The 24,855-nt window shown below is 37.7% G+C and overlaps 1 protein-coding gene across 1 annotated transcript in view; it reads left to right on the plus strand.

Moving 5' to 3' along the window:
• LOC131078874 (transcription factor MYB28-like) overlaps positions 1-22,398 on the plus strand; it is a 54,440-nt gene extending 32,042 nt beyond the window's left edge. The window contains exons 5-6 of the mRNA XM_058016701.2: positions 21,408-21,533; positions 21,848-22,398. Of these exons, the coding sequence (XP_057872684.2) occupies positions 21,408-21,533; positions 21,848-22,398 (677 nt within the window). The remainder of the gene's footprint in view (positions 1-21,407; positions 21,534-21,847) is intronic.
• The last annotated feature ends 2,457 nt before the right edge of the window (positions 22,399-24,855 follow it).

Below are 24,855 nucleotides of genomic sequence, written 5' to 3' on the forward strand. Positions count from 1 at the left end.
CCTAGATCAAATTGAGATATTACACAGTGATGAGAGGTATTTTAAGTGAAGTGGAGAGCTTGGTAAGGATCTCGCTCCTAATGAGAAGCAGTAGAAGCAAAATTTGCTCCTACTAGGGAGCACTTGAAGTTTATATATACTTAGTCAAATTTGTTTGCTTCTGGAAATCACCTTTCACCAGGATGTATATAAGTCACTTGGATGATAAAAGAAGCACTTGCATTGTTGATTGGGCTTGATCTTGAAGAGTTCCTCCATCAGACCTCTTTCTCTTTATGTTTATTTTGACCTAATTTCACCCCCGAAAGAAGAGTTATCCTCCTGACTCTCGGCCCCTCAACCAACTATGCCCCTTCAATGCAAAGGTTAATAGCAAAGGACTCTAACACTATCCTAGAAAGCAGAAAAGAGTGGGGGTTCCCATTTGCAATGGGGCGATGTGTGAATACCTCACAACAAGTTCCAAGCATCACTACAATAAAAGTATAATTTCTTCCTTTGCAGATCATTCAACTAATCACTGTCCAACTTGTTAGATTCATTCTTTGGCTGATTTTGATTCCCAATGAAAATATTTATTATTCTTATCATTTTTACATTGGAATCCCTTGGACTAAAAATATCAGAGAGGTCACAATATGAACAAATTGAATGATGTTGTTAATGCCTTTTCAAACATTTTTCCAAACTCTAATTAATAATTGGTGTTTGTTTTAATTATTGCATTATTTTATTCTTTCAAATAAATGTACATGAAATGGGTAGGAATTTTGTAAAGTTATTAATTTGTTTTAAAACAAAGGAATGGTCAATCAAAATGGGTAGTAGATGCACTCAATAGAAGGTGTTTGTTGTTGAATGATTTGAAGGTGAATTTTGTTGGTGTGTAAGGGGAAATTTGTCATTATTTAATTAGATTAACGGGAAACAACCAAGCCAAATCTAATTAATCAAAATTTGTAACATCAATGAAAGTATGTATAGCAAATTCAACAAGAAAACAAATTGTAAATATTAAATACCCCTCTTGAATCAATGCATGTTGCTTCCATTGCTCTTCTAATTCTTGTGGTAGGATGGCTCTTAGATTCACGCTATGAAAACCTGCAAGACAATGGCACGAGAATTTGAAGATAGTGGTTGTCAAAAAAGAGGAATTGATGTCAAATTTATAGATTTTGGAGGGTCTGATTTCGATGGCTAAGATTCATTTGAGAACTCATGCGATCAACGGTTGACATTTCATGTGACAAGTTGGTGAAAGAGAATTTCTCATACTAACTGAGTCTAATTGATAGATCAACTGGCTTGATTGAGGAGATAACTGGTTTGATTGGAAGTCAAATAGAATTGATTGATCAGTCAATAAATTTGATTGAATAGTTAACTGAATTGATTGGTTAGAAGACTAAATTGGTTGATTTGTTAATTGGATTGATTGGTCAATAAGAAAAAGGTGATTGATAGTTAACTGATTAGTCAAAAAAGATTAATTGGGAGTTGACTGGACGTCAATGGCAGATAGATTTTTAGCATGTGTTGTAGGAGATTAGCATGAAATGTAGTTTAATTTGAATTTTGATTTTCGAAAATCTCAAATGAAACGCAAATTAATCAAGAAATCAAAATTAATTAGAATTTAGAAGAAATTTGAATTAATTGAAATGAAGGGAAATTAAATTAAATAAATTTATGTAATTTATTTAATTTGGAGGACATAATTAGATAATTAAATCATTTAAAGAAATTATTTAATTATGGGAGGAATAGAAATTAAATTTTAAATTTAATGATAAAGACCATTTAATCAAAGTAAATGGTCGAAATTAATTAAATAATAAAATTATTTAATTAATTTAAAGAGGAAATTCATTAATTGATTAAACAATTAATTTAAAAATTGAATAATTAGTTTGATGTTAGTAATGGGAAAATCTTGAGTGTCTACAGTTGGATTTGATGCTACAAAGGTATTTATATCAAGAGGATATAAATTTTAAAGAAGCATGGGCAATGTATAAGAATCTAGTAGAGAAGTATAGGACTTTGTGGTTGGAATATTTTATTCAAGAAGGTTTATTGTTCAAAGGAAAGATATTTGTATACCACAAGGATCAATAAGACAAAATTTAATCAAAGAAAAACATAGTGGAGGTTTGAATGGATATTTGGTGTGGAGAAAACTACAGCACTATTAAATGAAGCATATGTTTGGCCTCAAATGAGTGTAGATGTGAAAAGGCTAGTGCAAGGATGCATAATCTACTAACATGTTAAAGAAAGAAGATATAAAACATAGGGTTCTATCAACCATTGCCTACTCTAGAAAAGTCATGGGAGCACATCAACAAACTTTGTTTTGAGATTTCCTTAGACACAAAGAGGAAATGATTCAATCTTTATTACATAGTAGACAACTTTTTTAAAATGGTTTATTTGTTGCAATGTCAAAAGAGCAATGGTGATTCACACATAGCTAATTTATTTTTCAAGGAGCGTGGTAGGCTACACATTTTTCAAGAGTATTGTCTCAAATAGGGACGCTAAGTTTGTTGGTCATTTAGCATACATTGTGTAAAGTTAGGTACAAAGTTGGGATTCAATTCATTCTATCATCCCCAAACTAATAGGCAAAGTGGAGATGTAAATAGGAGTTTAGGAAATGTATTGAGATGTTTGGTAGGTGATAAACCAAACCAATGGAACTTGACATTGGCTCGGACAGAGCTTTCTTAAAATAATTCAGTCAATAAAAGTGTGTGGAAAATTCATTTTTTATATTTTATATGAGTTTAGTTCTAGAGGTGTTGATGAGTTGAGAGATAGTGCAGATTTAGGCAGAAATAGTGTTGTAGGAGAAGATTTTGTTGAATATATTCATAAGAGCAAAGAAAAGCATAGTGGAGATCTAGGGAAATATTTTGATGTGGATAAAACAGTAGTGTTGGAAATATTGCATCATTTATAAGATGCATATAATAACTATTTCTTAAGTTTGTTAAAGTATATTTAACAACTTATTATAGTAGTGATACGAATTTTGAGTTATTAAAACAACTCAACATAATGAGGAAAGTTGGTCCTATAAAATAAGATTCATAGATCCTATAAATATGTATAAGATTTATTGAATGAGAAGATGAGAATGAAGCACATATTATTCTGTATAAAATATTTGTAGCTTCATTTGCTTGTGATCAGATTTTGTATTATGGTATCAGAGCTCCGTTATTATCTACGCCTATTATTTAAAAACTAGGAGTGAATATTGGCATTTTTTAATGCCTTGAATCTCCCAGCAAAATGAGCGATAGACAATGTGGGTTGGTTAATCAAAAATCTTTGTGATTGCACGTACCAAGTAGTCTTCAATCTATGAGCGCCTAGAGTTCTCTTTGTGATTACACGTACCAAATAGTCTTCAATCTCTGAGCGTCCTGATAGATTCCTACTTGCTAAAAAATCTTCTACCTCTATTGCCGATTGATCTCTTGTCCTTATGCCATGCTAAGAGACCTCGATGGTCACTTGTGCATAGTTATCATGTGCTTCAGCTAGCGAATGGAAGCAAAGTGTTAAAATATATCTGTGTGACTTTTCCTTTCAATGGTGTGGATGGATGGAAGGGAAAAATCTCCCTCTCTCTACAGTACAACTAGTTCTTTCCTAGAAAAAGAATTCTTTTAGTTGGTCAAATGAGGCGGATTCAAGGAGTGGGTAAAGGCCATTGCAGATGATTACTAGTCTAAAATTAATGGCGCAGTGAAAATGTGTAGTTTTAATGTGATCTGTGCAAACTTGTTTGAGGCTCGTGATAATATTTGCAGGGTATTGAACAATTACTGAGATCCTTTTATCTAGAAGGACCTCACTCCAATCTGTAGCAGTAGAGGCAACGAGGCCACAAGTCTCCACTTACATGCAGGTCGTGAGACCTATTCTAATTTGGAGTGTGATTATGAGTTGTTATGGACAATAAGCTCAATCAACAAGGTTTGAATACATTTTTTTACAGTGAAGATGATCAATGCCATTCAAGTAGAGCTACTAAATCAAGGATGTTGTTGAAAGCACCATATAGATGGTAGTAAGTTGTTTGCAATTTCTTTGTGTGCTTAAATCTCCCTAGGTATAGTATTCTTTATGAGATGTATTTTTTAGCGTTAGAGAAGTTTGGCAACAGTGGGTATTATTTGTAGTTTGAATGTATAGTTTTATTTTGGCACAAAGTTAAGCTTGAAGTATTTTTTATTGTTAAATAATTGTCATTTTAGTGTTTCAATAATATGATAGTTTAGAGTCAATATGTATATAAATTTGTAAAAGTACTAAAGGTGCATTATCGGTGAAGCTCGACACCTTCCATTTTCCTTAGATTAATGGGAGGTCAAATATTTTCTTTTAATGGAGAAAATTAGCATATTAATAGAAAAATTTGAAGGTTCAAAATTCCACACGTGATAAATCAAATTACAGTTGATCCTTATCGAAAAGGATCTGTGGGATATAATCAATGGAGCAACAACAAGGCCAACTAATATTAGTAGAAGCGCAAAGTGGACTGCGAAGGATTGAAGAGCAATAGCTTTGATTGGTCTTGGATTTTCAAATGCATACCTCCACCACATTGACTTATTAAAGACCTCAAATGAAGTGTGGGATAATTTGAATTCTTTGTTTGGATCAAAAGAATCAAGTTCAAAGATGGGCTTAAAGCAAAAATTGTTCAAGCTGAAAATGATGGAAGGTGACAACAATGTTCAACATATCAGTAAGTTTCACTCCCTAATGAATCCACTAGCTAGGATAGATGCCAAAGTAGATGATGATGATTCAAAGTTTATTCAGTTAAATAGCATGCCTCCTAGTTATGGAAACATTATTTTCATATTAAACAAAGTAGATGCTACCTTAGAAGAAATAATATCTACATTCATTGATGAAGAATTAAGAAAATTGATTCAACTATAGAGGAAACTGTAATGTATGGAAAAAATAGGCCTAACTATTCCTCCAAATCTTGTTCTTCTACATCAAAGGGAAATCGTTTCTTCAAGAATAAAATTTTGTGCTACTATTGCAAGAAGAAGGGACACTTTTTTATGAATTGCTCTTAGCGTGCCAAGGATCTCCTTGAAGGCAAGCTAAATACATATAAGGCATTGGGTGCAGATGATGATGAAGAATGCCTTCATGAGGTGGCTAGTGAAGACTCTCCACACGAAAATAGTGAGGAATATATTTTCTAAATCAAATCAAAGTTTGTATTTGTGATTGGATGTGTTTGTCCCCAATCACTATTGGTGGTTGTTTGTCAATGGATGTGTTTGTCCCCATTCACAAGATGATGTAAATGATTGTATGTGTTTGTTCCCAATTACTATTGTTAGTTATTTGTGAATGGATGTGTTTGTCCTCAATCACAAGAGTTGGTGATTATGATTGGATGTTTGTGTCTCCAATCATAATTGTTGTGAGCAGATGTGTGTCCATGTCTGTAACCTTGAACTTGGATACATGTGTTTGTCCCTGTCCAAACATGATGTAAGACCATAGATAAATTTGTTAGTCCCTATCCTTGGTTCCATGGGTAGATGTGTTTGTCTCTATCCTTAGATGAAAGTACAATAAGCATGGTGAGGCTAGTTCTATTATTGCTTGTCATGAGTAGAATTGTAAGTTCCTACTCATACCTTAGGATGAACTACTAAACGTGTCGTCTTAAGTATTGTTAGTCTACATATCCCCATTCGGATAATGATGCAATATGGGAGGGGTGTTGGAAACATTGCAGCATTTACAGGATGCATATAATAACTATTTCTTGGGTTTGTTAAAGTTTATTTAATAACCTATCATAGTAGTAGTATGAATGTTGAGTTGTTAAAACAAATCAACATAATGAGGAAAGTCGTTTAGGAAGATTCCTATAATTTAATAGGATTCATGGATCCTATAAATATGAATAAGATTTATTGAATGAGGAGATGAGAATGAAGCATGTATTATTTTGTGTAAAATATTTGTAGCTTCATTCGCCTGTGACCATATTTTCTATTAAGTAGCACTGTTAAATTTAGCCTGGAATGAGTATAAATGTGAAAATCCTAGTGCAAGGATGCATAATATACCAACATGCTAAAGAAGGAAAATAAAACGTAGGGTTGTATCAACCATTGCCTATTCTATAAAAGTCATGGGAGCACATCAACATGGACATTGGTTTTGGACTGCCTTAGACACAAAGAGGTAATGATTTGAAATCTTTGTTGTAGTAGACATGTTTTTGAAAATGGTGTTGGCATTATGTGAACCAGCATGAGCCTAATGTGAACCGGCATAAAGACATAATGATAGTGTATGTTGTCATTGATGTCAATATAGGACATAGTGTGAACCGGCACATATGATAAGTGAAGAAAGAGGAACCGGCATATGTGTGAACCGGTATATGCCAAAGTGAAGCGGCATATTTGCTCAAGGTGAACCGGCATGTAGTTATGGGAACCGGCACATGAAAGCATTGTATGACTACCGGTTGGTAGGCAGCTTCCACTTCGGGGTTTCCGGTTGGAGTACCTCAAGTCTGTGTGACTCAATCGGTGATCTTTGTGTGATAAGTTAGCAGTATGATGGAGGATAGATCGTCTTACCACGTAAGCTTTGTGTGCATGAAGGATCTTGCATGAAGATGACTATTCCTATCTACCTTAGGAATGTGCGAAGTTTGTCAAATGGTGATAACGCGTGCTGGGTTATCAGCCGCCATGAAAACGGTGGATAATGGACGATGGAGAATGTCTTGGAATTCAAGACTGGTGCATTTAATGCAGTATGATTCAACGGTCAGGATCGAACCATTTGAATTGCTCAACCTAATAGGTTTAGGGTTTAGGGTTTTTGCTACTGACCTGTATGTTTCCTATAATGTCGATGTTGGGTTTCTGTTTGAAGTTGGCAAAATTTGTGAGTGTGTATCCAAGGAAAGTGATACGTGATTCTTGCCAGACCAAAGGAGAGAAAAGATACCTGCAAAGTGAATGTGCAGAAGGAAAAGAGGAGCCTAAACGGATCTGCATTAGCATTGAGTGTTGTTAACAAATCATTGTAATACCTGTTGATCTCTAACCACTTCAACAGTTGTAAAATCCCCTAACAGGGTAGCCTTAACTGGCTTGATTCAAAATCCCTTAAATCGGGTGGTCTTAACCGGCTTGTCTCAAATCCCTTAACCGGGTAACTCGAGGCTAATGAGTTCTGAGAAGCTAGAGAAGCTTAGGAGATCCTTTCAGCTATTGAGTTCTTAAAATCCTCTAACAAGGTAGCCCTACCAGGTTTAACCCTTAACCGAGTGATCCTTAATAGGATTGGTTCCTACCAAAACCTATTGTAATGTCCTTAACCGGACAAGGCTCCTAACAGAGCAGACTTCTAAAGAGTTCAAAAAGAAGCTTGTGGGTATTCATCCCCATCGTGGTTTTTCCCAATTGGGTTTCCACGTGAAAAATATGTGTGTCATGTGTAATGCTCTTGTCCTGTGATGCTCTGTTTTATCTGTTAAGCACATGAAGGTTCTATGTTTTATGCCTGTCTATAAAAAACATTGAACTCACTATTGTGAAGATCTGATGGTTAAGTTTACTAGTTTGTGGATGAGAATATAATGATAATGTGGTATTGAGCTAAGAGAAAAGCTTATTGAGTGACCGGTTCATGACTGATTGAGCTATACTGGATATTACCGGTTGCACTCTATTTTATCGGTATCCCTGTTTATCAGTCATTTGGGGTATTTGCTATCAAACCGATTTTTGACTATATTTGTGTTGGTACTGATTCACCCCCCCCCCCTCTCAGTACCGGTTTGGTACTAGTGGTTCATCATTGAGTTATCAATTGGTATCAGAGCACTCCAGGTCCTTTGTGTTGTAAGCTTAACCGCTTCAGGAAAAGATCCTAGCCAAATGATGAAGAGGGAAGGTCCAAAGTTCAACAGCAAAAACTTTGGTATATGGAAAGACGGGATGAAGATATTCATCAAAAGCATGGGTGTTCAACACTGGAGTTATGTTGAAAATGTATATGTTGTTCCTACTGGTACTCTCACCGATGACCAAAAGAGAGAGATACAAGAAAATGGGCAAGTCATGGAAGCCCTCATCAATAGTCTATCTGACATTGAGTTTATTGATGTTCAGGACAAGGAAAATCCCAAAGAAGTATGGGATGCTCTTGAAAATATTTATGGTGGTGATGAGCATGTAAAACAGGCTAAGGAAGAGAGCTTGAGAGGAAAGTTTGAAGACATGCGGATGGTTGAAGGAGAGACCATTCAGCAGTATGGAATAAGAATCAAAACAGTTGTTGGAGAAATAAAGAGTGCAGGTGGCAAAATAAAAGATTCCACTGTGGTAAGTAAAGTCCTGAGATCCCTGTTGCCGGTCTATGCAATAAGGGTTGCTGCTATTCAAGAGCTGAGATCAATAGACAAGTCTGAGGCGTCCTTGGACTCCATCATAGCCAAGTTGATAGCCTATGAGCTGAATAGTTTTGATGGTAGTGTTCAAAAGTCAGAATCAGCTTTTAAAGCTTCTGCTATACCATCCAGAAAAGGAAAAGAGGCTAGCACTAGTGGGGAACCTAGTCAAAACAGAGAAATGAAGGATGAAGAGCTTCTGATGGAATTTGAAGCTCTTCTAGCTAGGAGATTTCCAAAAGGGACTGGTAAATACAAAGGTAAGCTTCCTTTGAAATGTTTCTCCTGTAACCGGATAGGACATATTGCTATGAACTGTCCTAATAGTGACAACAAGGATAAACCAGAAAGGTTCAAGAAATTCAAAGGAGGAAACCGGAGAAATTGTTTTGTGGCAGTTGATGAAGGTGTCACGGATGAGGAATCAGAAGATGAAGAGAATGAAGACATTGTGTTCGTTGTTGTAAAGGAAGATGTGGCAAACAAGAAGGCTCTTGTCTCCCGGTTTGATGATTCCAATGAGTGGATAATTGACAGTGGTTGTTCTCACCATATGACTGGTGACCGAAGCAAGTTTCTATCCTTAGAGGAGTATGATGGTGGTGTGGTTCACTTTGGCAATGATGCACCATGCATGGTCAAAGGCAGAGGGTCCATCTCTTTGAATGGAAAGAGTAGTGCTGACAATGTGTCCTGGGTTGATGGTCTCAGACACAACCTTCTAAGTGTTTCCCAACTAAATGACAGTGGTCTCACTCTGCAATTCAAGAATGGAGTTTGCAGAATCAAAGGTGAAGATGGTAAATTGGTAGCCACCGGCATGCAGACTAAAGGTAACCTATTTCATCTAAAGGCAAATATAAGTACATGTCTTATGGCTAAGCTTGATGATAGATGGATATGGCATAGGAGATTCTGCCATGTGAACTTTGATAACATTGTAAAGGCTAGTAAGATCAAGGCAGTTAGAGGGTTACCAGTGCTAAGCAAATTGGATAATACCTTGTGTAGAGAATGTCAATTGGGGAAAATGTCTTCCTCAACCTTTAAAGGTAAATCTTTCACTGCTGACAATTTGCTTGATCTTGTGCATACTGATTTATGTGGTCCTATGAAAACTAGAAGTGTGCAAGGTGATAGGTACTTCATGATTCTCACTGATGAGTGCTCAAAAATGATGTGGGTCACATTCTTGAAACACAAGTCTGAAGCTTTTGGGAAATTCAAAGCTTCTAGAGAATTAGTGGAGAAGGAAAGCGGTAAGAGGATCAAATGTCTCAGAACTGATCAAGGAGGGGAATTCACTTCTAGTGAATTCAATAAGTATTGTGAAGAATTTGGCATCAAGAGACAGTTGTTTTCCCCCCGGACTCCACAGCAGAATGGCCTAGCAGAGAGGAATAACCGGACTGTGGTTGAAGCAGCTAGAACTGTGTTGATCCAAGGAAAGGTTGCTCACACCTTTTGGAGAGAAGCGGTGAGCACTGCAGTTTAGACTATGAACCGGGTACTCATCAAAAAGGGTAAGGACAAAACTCCTTATGAGTATTGGACCAATAAGACACCTGTGGTAAACTACTTTAAGGTATTTGGTAGCAAATGTTACATCAAGAGGAGTGAACATTAGGGCAAATTTGAAGCTAAATGTGATGAAGGAATATTTCTAGGATATTCCACCAAGAGTACAGCTTTCAAGTGCTACAACAATAGGACTCAAAGAATTATGGAAAGCATCAATGTAAGAGTTGATGAATCCTCTGAGAAGACTGAGAAAACCGGCAGTGAGCAAGTTGTAAATGAACCGGTTGCAACCTTCTGGGAACTGGTTGTCAGTCAACCTAGTACCAGTAGCAGTGTTCCTGAACCGGTGAATGCTAATACTGATGAAGATGAGGATGAAGAAGAAAAGCAAAAAGAACCAGTTAAGACCATTCCTCGGTATGTCAAGTTGAATCATGATCCCAAGAAGATCATAGGTGATAAGGATGCAAGAATCCTTACTAGAAGAAAGATCAGAGAAAACTCGTGTATGATCTCTGAATTTGAGCCTAAGTCATTCAAAGAGGCTCATAAAGATGAAGACTGGATCAAGGCAATGGAAGAAGAACTTGACCAAATAGAGAAAAATGGTACATGGTCCTTGGTACCCAGACGAGAGCATAAAAATGTCATCGACACCAAATGGGTGTTCAGAAATAAGTTGAATGAGGAGAGCACAGTGATTAGGAATAAAGCCAGACTGGTATGCAAAGGATATGCTCAAGAAGAAGGTGAAGACTATGGGGAAACCTTTGCTCCTGTAGCCAGATTGGAAGGAGTTCGTATGCTACTTGCATATGCAACTTTTAAGAGGTTCAAGGTATATCAAATGGATGTAAAATCTACATTCCTAAATGGTGTACTTGAAGAGGGGGTGTATATTGAGCAACCAGATGGGTTTGCCCTATCTAAAGACAGTGACATGGTATGTAGGCTACATAAAGCATTATATGGTCTAAAGCAAGCACCTAGGGCATGGTATGAGTGCCTACATTCCCATCTTGATTGGATTTGAGAGAACAAGTGAAGATAGCAATATCTACTTGAAGTCTGAAGAAGATCAGATTCTGATCTGTGAAGTTTTTGTTGATGACATTATCTTTGAAGGAGATGACAAGATGAGTCCTGAGTTTGTTGATGAGATGAAGAAAGAGTTTGAGATGTCACTCATAGGCGAGATTAAGTTCTTCATTGGACTGTAGATCCAGCCGATGAAAGATGGAATCTTCATCACTCAGTCCAAATATGTCAAAGAAGTGTTGAAGACTTTTGGCATGGAAGATTGCAAACCGATTGGTACACTGATGGTGACCGGTTGCAAATTGACAAACGAGGATGATTCCGTACTGATTGATGAGAAGGAATACCGATCAATGATTGGTAAGTTGCATTATGTAGTGCATAGTAGACCGGATATTGCACATGCAGTTGGCATCACTGCAAGGTTCCAGAAGAGTCCAAGAGAATCTCACTTTAGTGCAGTCAAGCGGATTCTTAGGTATCTAAAGGGAATAGTTGACTATGGATTGTGGTACCCATATAGCAATAATTTCAATCTGAAAGTATTCACAGATGTTGATTGGGCCGGTAATGTGAATGACCGAAAGAGCACAACCGGTGGTGCATTCTTTCTCGGTGGTAGACTGGTCTCATGGATGAGTAAAAAGAAGAGTTGCATCTCTCAGTCTACAGTGGAAGTGGAGTATGTTGCAGCTTTCATGAACTGCACTCAGACAATCTGGATGAAGCATGTACTGGAAGGCTTCAAGATCCCTGTATCTGAACTGATAAGTATATTGTGTGATAACACAAGTGCTATCAATATATCAAAGAATCCGGTTTTACATTCTAGAACCAAGCATTTTGAGCTTAAGTATCGTTTCTTGAGGGAAAAGGTTCAGAATAAAGAGATTGCACTGGAGCATGTGTCCAGTAAGGAGCAGTTAGCAGACATATTCACCAAGCCTCTCCCAAAGACAACATTTGTGCATTTGAGAGGTGAATTAGGGGTCTTGCCCCTTTAGGTGGTGAACTAAAAGTGATTATTCCACGTGAGTCAGGTATTGAAAGACAAATATTTGGTTGATTGGTGTGTTTATGGATGCTACTCCTCAAGGGGAGCAGCATGATGGAACAGTGATGATTGTACCTCCACTTTGGCATTGTTGTCCAAGGGGGAGAAGGAGTGAAGCGAAAAGATATCTGCAGCAAATGGGGAGAAGATGGGAAGTAGAGAAGATATCTTTTGTATATTGCCACCAATGCCAAAGGGGGAGATTGTTGGCAATATGTGAACCGGCATGAGCCTGATGTGAACCGGCATAAAGACATAATGATATTGTATGTTGTCATTGATGTCAATATAGGACATAGTGTGAACCGGCACATGTGATAAGTGAAGAAAGAGGAACCGACATATGTGTGAACTGGTATATGCCAAAGTGAAGCGACATATTTGCTCAAGGTGAACCGACATGTAGTTATGGGAACCGGTACATGGAAGCACTATATGACTACCGGTTGGTAGGCAGCTTCTACTTCGGGGTTTCCAGTTGGAGTACCTCAAGTCTGTGTGACTCAATCGGTGATCTTTGTGTGAGAAGTTAGCAGTATGATGGAGGAAAGATCGTGTTTCCACGTAAGCTCTGTGTGCGTGAAGGATCTTGCATGAAGATGACTATTCCTATCTACCTCGAGAATGTACGAAGTCTATCAAACGGTGATAACGCATGATGGGTTATCAGCCGCCATGAAAATGGTGGATAATGGACGATGGAGAATGTCTTGAGATCGATTCAAGACTAGTGCATTTAATGCAGTATGATTCAACGGTCAGGATCGAACCGTTTGAATTGCTCAACCTAACAAGTTTAGGGTTTAGGGTTTTTGCTACCGACCTGTATGTTTCCTATAAGGTCGATGTTGGGTTTCTGTCTGAAGTTGTTGGAAAAAGTTGTGAGTGTGTATCCAAGGAAAGTGATACGTGATTCTTGCCAGACGAAAGGAGAGAAGAGATACCTGCAAAGTGAATGTGCAGAAGGAAAAGAGGAGCCTAAACGGATCTGCATTAGCATTGAGTGTTGTTAACAGATCATTGTAATACCTGTTGATCTCTAACCACTTCAACAGTTGTAAAATCCCCTAATAGGGTAGCCTTAACTGGCTTGATTCAAAATCCCTTAAATCGGGTGGTCTTAACCGGCTTGTCTCAAATCCCTTAACCGGGTAACTCGAGGCTAATGAGTTCTGAGAAGCTAGAGAAGCTTAGGAGATCCTTTCAGCTATTGAGTTCTTAAAATCCTCTAACAAGCTGACCCTACCGGGTTTAACCCTTAACCGGGTATCCCTTAACTGGGTGATCCTTAATAGGATCGGTTCCTACCAGAACCTATTGTAATGTCCTTAACCAGACAAGGCTCCTAACAGAGCAGACTTCTAAAGAGTTCAAAAAGCAGCTTGTGGGTATTCATCCCCACCGTGGTTTTTCCCAGTTGGGTTTCCACGTGAAAAATATGTGTGTCATGTGTAATGCTCTTGTCTTGTGATGCTTTGTTTTATCTGTTAAGCACATGAAGGTTCTATGTTTTATGCCTGTCTATAAAACACATTGAACTCACTGTTGTGAAGATCTGATGGTTAAGTTTACTAGTTTGTGGATGAGAATATAATGATAATGTGGTATTGAGCTAAGAGAAAAGCTTATTGAGTGACCGGTTCATGACTGATTGAGCTATACTTGATAATACCGATTGCACTATGTTTTATCGGTATCCCTGTTTATCAGTCATTTGGGGTATTTGTTGTCAAACCAATTTTTGACTGTATTTGTGTTGGTACTGATTCACCCCCCCCCTCTCAGTACCGGTTTGGTACTAGTGGTTCATCATTGAGTTATCAAATGGTTTGTCTTTTACCATGTCAAAAGAGTAACGATGATTCCCACATAGTTAAAAAAAATCAAGTAGGGAGGTAGGCTACACATAGTTTTGAAGAGTATTATCTCAAATGGATACACTAAGTTTGTTGGTCATTTTTGGCATACATTGTGTAAGAACTTGGGTACAAAGTTGGGATTCAATTCATCCTATCATCCCCAAACTAATGGACAAACCACAGTTGTAAATAGGAGTTTGAGAAATGTATTAAAATGTTTGATAGGTAATAAACCAAACCAAAGAGACTTGACATTGGCACAGGTAAAGTTTGCTTACAATAATTCAGTCTATATGAGTGTTTGGAAAATTTCTTTTCTATATTTTCTATGGGTTTAGCTCTAGAGGTGTTGATGAGTTGAGAGGTGGTGCAAATTTAGGCAAAAAGGGTGTTGTAAAAAAATCTTTTGTTCGATATATTCATTACATAGGAGAGTGAAAGAAAATTGGGAGAAGAGTGCTAGCAAATACAAGGAGAGTGTTCATATGCACAAAAGAGAACAATATTTTCAGCAAGGCGATATGGTTATCGCATATTTGAGGAAGGAGACGTTCTCATAGGGAACATATAATAAATTGAAATGGTTGAATAGAGGTCCATATCTAGGGTCTTAAGGAAGTTTTTAGCCAATACTTATGAAATTGACCTTCTGGGAAATATAGATATATCTACCATTTTTTATAATGTTGAACTATATAAGTATCATGAAGGGGAGACAAGCACATAAGGAGACACATGCATATTTACAAGATGCACTAGGAAGTCACATCAATTGCTAGAAAATAAACTTGAAAATTTTGACAAAGTGATTGGTTCTCATGTGGCTAAAATAATGAGGGGAAAATAATGCATGAAATCCCTGGTGTATTTGAAGGTTGGAGCTGCAAACATGAAGCCTCTTGGATGGAAGCTTCAAAATTGGCTTGAGTATGAAATTTTGATTTTGGACTTCCCAAAATGTTCATGAGTTATAAACTAATGGACCATTTCACTTAGCCAATGTGTATGATGCGAGAACATCCGGGTTCACGAGCAACCTTGTGTCACCTTCATGTTTTTAGTTCTAATTTGCCTTGCTTTTGTTGTTGGTTTTGGTGAGTTGCTGCAAGAGTGAATTTTAATTGAAATTTGGGCAAGGAGATCATCTTGTTAAGGAGCTTAATGTGTACCTATTATTATTCCTACTCCTCATGCATTTGTCAATAAAGATAAATACTTAGCTTTGAAAATTTTCAAGTCAAAGTGCAAAGGAGTTTCTAGGACTATTGAAAATCCCAATAGTTCTAGTTCAATGACCAATTGTTGAGAAGAAGGTAAACATTCGGGATTCAAGAGAAGCCCAAAACTTGATAAACAAGGAAAAAAGCAATTAGATTCTTGAGGAAGCTCGTAATCTTGTCAACCAAAAAGACAACCATTTGGGTTCATGAAGAAAATTTAACCCCCCAAAAAAAGGAAGAAAGTGGAGTTCTCAAGGAATTTGATACCCCCAACAAGTGTTTACTTTCAAAGAAGGGTGAAACACCAACAAGAATTAACTACGACGATGTGTGCACCTCAAGATCAATGGACACCATTTGGTATGATGGTTGAACTACCTGTGGAAACAACTAAACTTCCATCCATGGAAGGAAGCAAAGTTTTGAAGGAAGTCAATACCCCAGCAAATATTTAATTTCAAAGAAGGGTGAAACACCAACAAGCATTAACTACGATGATGTGTACACCTCAAGAAGATCAATGGACATTGTCTAGTATGACAATTGAACTACCTTTGGAAGAATTGAACTTCCATCCATAGAGAATTAAAAGAGGGGAAATCAATGTGCTTAGGGGGAAAATTGGAGAAGAGAGAAGAAAGTTGAAGATCATTGGGATTGAACATTGAAAATTGTTTGTATTTTGAAGCTACATATAGATAAAAGCTTGAAATTTTCTTGTTGCACGACATTTTTGTGGTGGTAGTTTAGTAGAGTTGTGTTATTCAGCTACCTAGCAAGGAACCTTGACCTCAACTACATCAATTAATTAGGAAAAATCATAATCCAAAATGTTTGTCAAAACCTCTTGAAGCTTGGTTGACCACCAATGAGGGGGTGAACCATAACAAGGTTGTAGTTGTCAAATAGCCCAATTGGCTTTTACCCATTCACAATTTTATTGTGTTCTTTAGAAATTTGGCTCAATTAAACCTCCTAGAACTTATTCTACAAGCTTTGAATCTTCTTTAAGTCTTGCTATTTGCCATTTTTTGTATGGAATCCCTATGGATCAAATTACAAGTTAATGATTACCTTTGAATCAAATTCAATTTGGATATTTCTCTCCCTATTTTTGAAGGCCTCTTGCATCCCTTTCTAAATAGATTCGATCTCCACTAAATTATTGGTTATGTGTTCCAGTTTTTTAGCAAAGAATAAAGCCACCAATTTATTTGAATGTCTACCAATGTCTCCCATACTAACCTAACCAGATTACCCATTAACGCACCATCTGTATTCAACTTAATACACCAATCTTATATCTTTGGGGGCACCATAAATCTAGGTACTATGGAATCCCTAGGATCAACCAACATTTAGTCTCTTCACTCAATGAAGATTTTCTTAGTAACTCTTCAACCCTCCCTAGCAAACCATAAATCTTGGCATTATGGGATCTCTGTGATCAACCAACATTTAATCTCTTCACCCACTAAAGATTTTCTTATTAACTCTTCAACCACTTCCTAACAACACTTGGTAAGGTAAGATAAGATTTGGTGGTAATAAATATGCAAAATTTATAGGTGAAGGAACACTTGTTTTGGATAATGGTGAGATCAAAATTGAGAATGTTTTATATGTGGAAGATCTGAAACACAATCTATTAAGTGTGAGTCAATTATGTTATCAAGGACATAGTTCAGTTTTCAATTCAAATTGTTGTGAAATTAGTAAAAATGGTAAACATGTTGCTAATACAAGTAGGGTTGCTAACAATCTGTACATTCTTGATGATATCAAAATTGAAAAGTGATGTTTCAATCAGATGGATGAAAGTTGGCTATGGAATAGGAGGATGGGACACATGAACTTTGATAGTCTTGTTCAGATCAGCAGAAAGGAACTTGTTAAAGACATGCCAAATCTCACTAAACCTTCAAACATTGTTTGCAAAGAATGTCAATTGGGAAAGCAAACAAGGAAGAGTTTCAAATCAAAAGAATATTCTAGCACAAAGCCTCTTGAGTTTATCCATACTAATTTATGTGGACCTACAAAAACTAGGAGTATGCAAGGTGAGAAGTATTTTATGCTTTTGATTGATGATTTTTCAAGAATGACTTGGGTTACATTTTTGAAGGAAAAATCAAAAGCACTTGAGAATTTTAAGGCTTTCAAAGCCTTAATGGAGAATAAGAATGGTCTAAAACTTAAATGTTTACATTCAGACAATGGAGGAGAGTTCACATGGGGTGACCCATGTACTTCAGTTGCTAACACGCTTGGTGAAACCGCTACCAAGGTTCAAATCCTTGTTGGGTCGCTATGCTTGCAAGCTTGGTACTTTCGTTGGGCTGGCAAGCTTGCAGATTTGAACAACAATAGTGTTAGGCACCTTAAAAAGTGCCCATTACCGATCAAAAAAATGGAGAGTTTGCATCAAATGAGTATGTAAATTTCTGTTAAAAAACATGGTATTAAAAAACAATACTCGACCGCAAGGACACCATAACAAAATGGTGTTGTTGAGAGGAAGAACAAATCAGTCCAAGAAATGGCTTGTATTATGATGAATGAGTCTAAAGTGAATGATTCCTTTTGGAGAGAGGTGGTTCATACTGTTGTTTATATTCAAAATAGGGGGTTGATTAGAGAAAAGCACAACAAAACTCTGCATGAACTTTGGAAAGGTGAGACTACTTTAATTAAATATTTCAAACATTTTGGTAGTCCTTGTTATATTAAGAGGGATGAAGACAATCCTGTAAAATTTGATCCTAGGGTTGATGAAGGGATTTACTTAGAGGGTGATCATACGGATCTGTGTCGCACTTTAGGCTAACAATGTTTATTCCGGCTGGAACACTTCCGACCGGAGCGATTTGGCAACCACGTAGTGCTCACGTGGCAAGGTGTTTCCAGCAGGAAACATTCCGATCGGAACCCCCTTGCCCTATATAAGAGCCGAAATCTGCCCAAGCCCCTCATTTTGCATTGAGCGGCTTGGAGTTTAGCGGGAGGGTGCAAAAATTCACAAAGATCCAGTCGGAAGGGTTTCGATGATAAGTACCTTTTTTTTAAAAAAAAAAACTTATTTATTTTATCATATTAATTTATATTGATTTTTTTTTTACTAGTTTTTAATAGAAAATTAATTTTTTGATAGCAAATTAGTTTTTTTTAAGTTTTTTAAAATAGTTTTTAAAAAATATATTTATTTTTTTTTGTATTTATTCTATCATAATAGTTTAGAATATTAGAAAATAAATACATACATGTACATAAATACACACATACATACAAATACATACACATACACACATACATACCTACACACATACATACACATACATACAAACCTACATACACATACATACCTACATACATACATACATACATACACATACATACAAACCTACATACAAACATACACAAATATACATACCTACCTACATACATATAAAATAATTATATGTACACCTTAGGACATACACATAGATAAAATTACATACACATACATACATAGGTCTACATACATACATACACACATATATGTACATACCTACATGTACATACACATACATAAATACATACACATACATACATAAATACACATAAAATAATTATATACGTCTTAGGACATACATACACCTCAAGACATGCTATTAGGGGTCGTGTGTGGTTCTGAGGGGTCACACATGTGTAAACATGTGTGTGACCCCTCAGGGCCACACACAACCCCTGATAGCATGTCTCACACGTGTGTGACCCCTCAGGACCACACACGACCCCTGATAGTATGTCTCACACATGTGTGACCCCTCAGGACCACACATGACCCCTGATAGCATGTCCTGAGGTGTATGTATGTGTATGTATACGTCCTAAGGTGCATATAATTATTTTATATGACCCCTTAGAACCACACAAGGCCCCTTACGACACATGTGCACCCCTTAGGACCTATTATGACCATATAAGACCAAATGGTGTCGCAAGGGGTCTTATGTGGTCCTAAGGGGTCACACATGTGTTCTAACACATGGGTGACCCCTTAGGACCACACAAGGCCCCTTACGATACATGTGCACCCCTTAGGACCTATTAGGACCACATAAGACCAAATGGTGTCGCAAGGGGTCTTATGTGGTCCTAAGGGGTCACGCATGAGTTCTAACACATGGGTGACCCCTTAGGACCACACAAGGCCCCTTACGACACATCTGCACCCCTTAGGACCTATTAGGACCACATAAGACCAAATTGTATTGCAAGGGGTCTTATGTGGTCCTAAGGGGTCACGCATGCATTCTAACACATGGGTGACCCCTTAGGACCACACAAGGCCCCTTACGACACATGTGCACCCCTTAGGACCTATTAGGACCACATAAGACCAAATGGTGTCGCAAGGGGTCTTATATGGTCCTAAGGGGTCACGCATGCATTCTAACACATGGGTGACCCCTTAGGACCACACAAGGCCCCTTATGACACATGCACCCCTTAGGACCTATTAGGACCACATAAAACCAAATGGTGTCGCAAGGGGTCTTATGTGGTCCTAAGGGGTCACGCATGCGTTCTAACACATGGGTGACCCCTTAGGACCACAAAAGGCCCCTTACGACACCTGTGCACCCCTTAGGACCTATTAGGACCACATAAGACCAAATGGTGTCACAAGGGGTCTTATGTGGTCCTAAGGGGTTACGCATGCATTCTAACACATGGGTGACCCCTTAGGACCACACAAGGCCCCTTACGACACATCTACACCCCTTAGGACCTATTAGGACCACATAAGACCAAATGGTGTCGCAAGGGGTCTTATGTGGTCCTAAGGGGTCATGCATGTGTTCTAACACATGGGTGACCCCTTAGGACCACACAAGGCCCCTTATGACACATCTGCACCCCTTAGGACCTATTAGGACCACATAAGACCAAATGGTGTCGCAAGGGGTCTTATGTGGTCCTAAGGGGTCACGCATATGTTCTAACACATGGGTGACCCCTTAGGACCACACAAGGCCCCTTATGACACATGTGCACCCCTTAGGACCTATTAGGACCACATAAGACCAAATGGTATCGCAAGGGGTCTTCTGTGGTCCTAAGGGGTCATGCATGTGTTCTAACACATGGGTGACCCCTTAGGATCACACAAGGCCCCTTACAACACATGTGCACCCCTTAGGACCTATTAGGACCACATAAGACCAAATGGTGTCTCAAGGGGTCTTATGTGGTCCTAAGGGGTCACGCATGTGTTCTAACACATAGGTGACCCCTTAGGACCACACAAGGCCCTTACAACACATGTGCACCCCTTAGGACCACATAAGACCAAATGGTGTCGCAAGGGGTCTTATGTGGTCCTAAGGGGTCACGCATGTGTTCTAACACATGGGCGACCCCTTAGGACCACACAAGGCCCCTTATGACACATGTGCACCCCTTAGCACCTATTAGGACCACATAAGACCAAATGGTGTCGCAAGGGGTCTTATGTGGTCCTAAGGGGTCATGCATGTGTTCTAACACATGGGTGACCCCTTAGGACCACACAAGGCCCCTTTCGACACGTGCACCCCTTAGGACCTATTAGGACCACATAAGACATATGTTGAAATTAATTAAATTGTATATGCAATTATAAATTAATTGTAAATTAATTTGACTTAATTGTAAATTAATTTGTCTTAATTTGACTAATTTTCAAATTAATTATTGTATATGCAAATATATGTAATTGTAAATTAGACATATATTGAAATTTAAAATTAAATTTATAGTTGTTTAAATTTCTTTTGTGCATAGATCTAGAAATTTATCTTAAATTTGTCTTTATATCTAGAAAATTTTAACTTGTATGCATTTATGACGTTTAAATTTCTTTTTTGTATATCTAATTTTTTTAATTTACATGTTTAAATATGTTAAAAATGATTTAAATGTATGTATATTTGTTTAATTAATGTTTAATGTGTACTACATACATGCACATGTGCAGATATATATATATATATATATATATATATAACCCACTAACATCATGTCTGATGAACGTAGATCACATAATACTAGTAGTTCTGAGCCTAGTGTTCATCCTTGTGGGAGTGAGTAGACGTCACATAGGTCTGCCACAACTCCACGGGAGAGATAGCGCCTCTACAATTAGACAGCAGAGGCACTCCAACGTGCCTTAGATCATTTAAATATCACATTGGGAAACATGCATGATCAAACAGATAAACAAAGGGGTGAGATTATTGGACAAGAGCTACTTCATATGATTGACCTCGTTGACAATTATAATCCATATGACGATGTCAATGCAGAGGAATTCTATAGATCCCTTTCACGCAGTGTATGTGGTATGGTGAAATAGGACACAGTGAATGATAGGGTTTCCACAGTTGATGTGAAAACCATGTTTCCTCATTATCAGGCATTTGGTAGGGTGAAGAGTTATATGCCTACTAGGTGCACGGATGCACTAGTAGAACCTTTTATCTATCCTAGATGGTTAGCCACTCATCATAGGTGGCCCCAAAAGGATGAGTTGCCCCTTTATTTCTGCAAACAATTTTTTAAAGAGTTTCATTTGTTGCTCGATGTTGATTAACCGATTTTTCGAAACATGTTGGGCAAGGGAAGGGCAGATTTTCAGATAAGTTTAGATGACCAGGTGCACCCTCTCCCGTTAATAAATGGGCATTGATTGGTCCAAACCTTGTGGTTCTTCTCAAGAGTGCAGACCTAGAACATGTTGCAGATAGTGTACCAGATAACACTCGACAGTCCATCTTTTCTAGTATTGTTGCTATAGCCACACATGTGGATGAGATGACATCAGATCAGGTGGGTAGATATTTGTTGCACTCTCGTACTAGCATTCATGATGCATCAGTGAGTGATGATCCATATGTGCGAGTAGACATACCATCGTCGATGGATGTTGCACGCATGCATGACATAGATCCTTTACGGCAGATAAGTGCATGCTTATCCAGTGATCTCTTGGATTCATATCAGGTCATTGCTATGGAGCATGGGATCCCACTAGAGGATTCCCCATCATTTGTTAGGCGTGTACTTGGTAGACCGGGTGCTTCTAGCCGTGGTTGTGAGCATACATATTCTCAGCCTATTGTTGTTGCACATCCTACTGCCCTGCCCCAGCATATAGCAGTTGGTCAGCATACACCTCCTCCTCCTATTTATACATCAGTTGATTGAGCCACAGTACTTGTTACTTGATTTTCGGGGATGTTCACTATCATGCTTATGGAGCCAGACAGTGAGGGGGATCATGTTGCAGTGGGCTCATTGCATGATTCTGACATCAGTAGGATCTGACGAGTCTTACATGCTGCAGGAGAGGTATGAATTATAATATATAATTTACTAATTTTAATTTAGAATTTTTATATAGCTACTTGATTGTACACATGAACTGCATAGATTAAATTAATTATATATATTGAATTGTATTTTTTGAACTATATAGGGTATCACGTTAGGATCGATGTATGGAGATTTGGATGTTGTCACTGACCCAGTTGTTCATCAGGAGACACGGGTATATATAAAGTTTAAGTTATTATTATTTTGATTTTAAGTTCTATTTAAACGGATATCTAGGTGTCGATTAAATAATTTCAATTGATTTAAATTATATATATATCGAACAAAATGTGTGCATTATCTAGGATGAGCGAGCATTGCGCAGGATGAGCCATTCATCCTGCAAACGTTCTAGAGTCCAGCATGTGTGCGATGGAGGTGTTAGAGACCCCAAGGTTGATGAATATTAAGAGGGGAGGGTGAATTAGTATACCAAAAAATACTAAACTTAAACACTTAAACAGTTTAGCAGTAAACCGGTATAATAGTTTTACTAACAAACCGGTCAACACAAATGCAAACCAAACAGCAAATAAGGCATTCACCCATAGAAGCACAATCACCATAACACAAGAGATTTTGATGTTGAAACCCAAATGGGAAAAACCACGGTGAGATGAAACTCACAAGTAACTATCTGCAGAATAGTAACCAAACCAGTTAAGGTCAGACCGGTTAAGGTCATACAATGTTCTTCACTAGAACAGATCCTGTTAGGAATCTCAATCTCTGTTAGGAGATAAGTCCGATTAAAGACTACCTTGTGAGAGGATTTCAGATCCACAGATGTGAACCACCTTGTTAGAAGATTTACAAAGGCTTTTCTGGGCCTACCCGGTTAAGGGTTTCAGACTTGTCAAAGATGTGAGTAATCAACAAGTGAATGATCTAGCAAATAGCACAGTCTGCTTGGTTAGATCCATGATAGCTCATTGCTAATGCATTTCAGCATTACTTCAGGCTTCGGTAAATCACACTCTGCTATAGCACATAGACTTGATCTTCTCTTCTAAGATCGCACATACAAAAACTCATCAACCACCAAAAAACCCTAACAGCTACATCTCCTAAAACCCTAGACATGATGTCCTTAAAAAGGAATCTGATTTCATGTCGATCCAATAGGATTACATTGCAAGCTCCTAGGTTCATTTCATCTAGACACATTTGATAACACGGCACAAAATCACCATCAAAGTGCCAGTGGATGGTAACTCATCACAAAAATACCGGTTGGTAACTCATCACAAAGTATTACCGGTTCATACAACTTTACTGATTATCGGTTGGTAACTCATCACAGAGTAATACTGGTTCAAACATTAAACCGATTATTAGTTGTCCAAAAATGAAGACTGGGAAAATGATAACTGTTGCTTCAGCTCCTTCGTACCGCTTGAGATCCTCGAACCGCTTAAGGTCTTCATACCGCTTGAGATCAGTAAACACTTTCTGCAAAACACCGATAGTCTAAAGACTATAATACATAATACCAGTTTGGAACACATACCGGTTGAGCATAACTTATACATACAAAAAGTGATCTCAAAGCAAGTGTGTGTCCATCAATGACAATCACAACATCATTATCAAAAATGCCAACAATCTCCCCCTTTGGCATTGATGGCAACACTTAGGAAAATTTTTGACATCTAAGTGTTTTACAAAAAAATATGCCATAATCAAAATTACTCCCCCTAAGCATATACACTACCCCTTTTGCAGAAAATACAATGTATACTACTCCCTTACAGAGATAAACATGAAAGTATACATAACATGTATCAAAATTTTAAGTACAGAATACTACTCCCTTACAGAGATAAACATGAAAGTATACATAACATGCATCAAAATTTTAAATACAGAATACTACTCCCCCTTTGCCAACAATGACAAAGTACAGTTGAATGACCCTGTTTCCATTATCATTAAAATCATAAGAGTTTATGACAATAAAGAGTGAAACTTGTCAAAAACTGATTTAAAGTCCTACATAAATATCTTCATGAATAAAGACCATGACTCAAGCAATGAGGTAGCAACCTCACTTTCCGTTTGCATCTGGGATACTTGTTCCTCCATGGCGTCCAAGGTACTCATCTCTTGAGTGACCATTAAGGCATCTAGATTGAGATAGCATTTTTGAAGTATTTGCAGTCTTGGTAGTACAACCAGTTGAAGTTCCTGCAAATCTTGTGTCCGGTTGTTGATCTCTAACTCTATTCTTGCAGACTGGAGTTGAAACCAGTGAATAGTTTGCCCATATGCGGTGAAGGAATCATAGGG

The sequence above is a fragment of the Cryptomeria japonica genome, chromosome 2 (assembly GCF_030272615.1).
Source record: "Cryptomeria japonica chromosome 2, Sugi_1.0, whole genome shotgun sequence".
Lineage (NCBI taxonomy): Eukaryota > Viridiplantae > Streptophyta > Pinopsida > Cupressales > Cupressaceae > Cryptomeria > Cryptomeria japonica.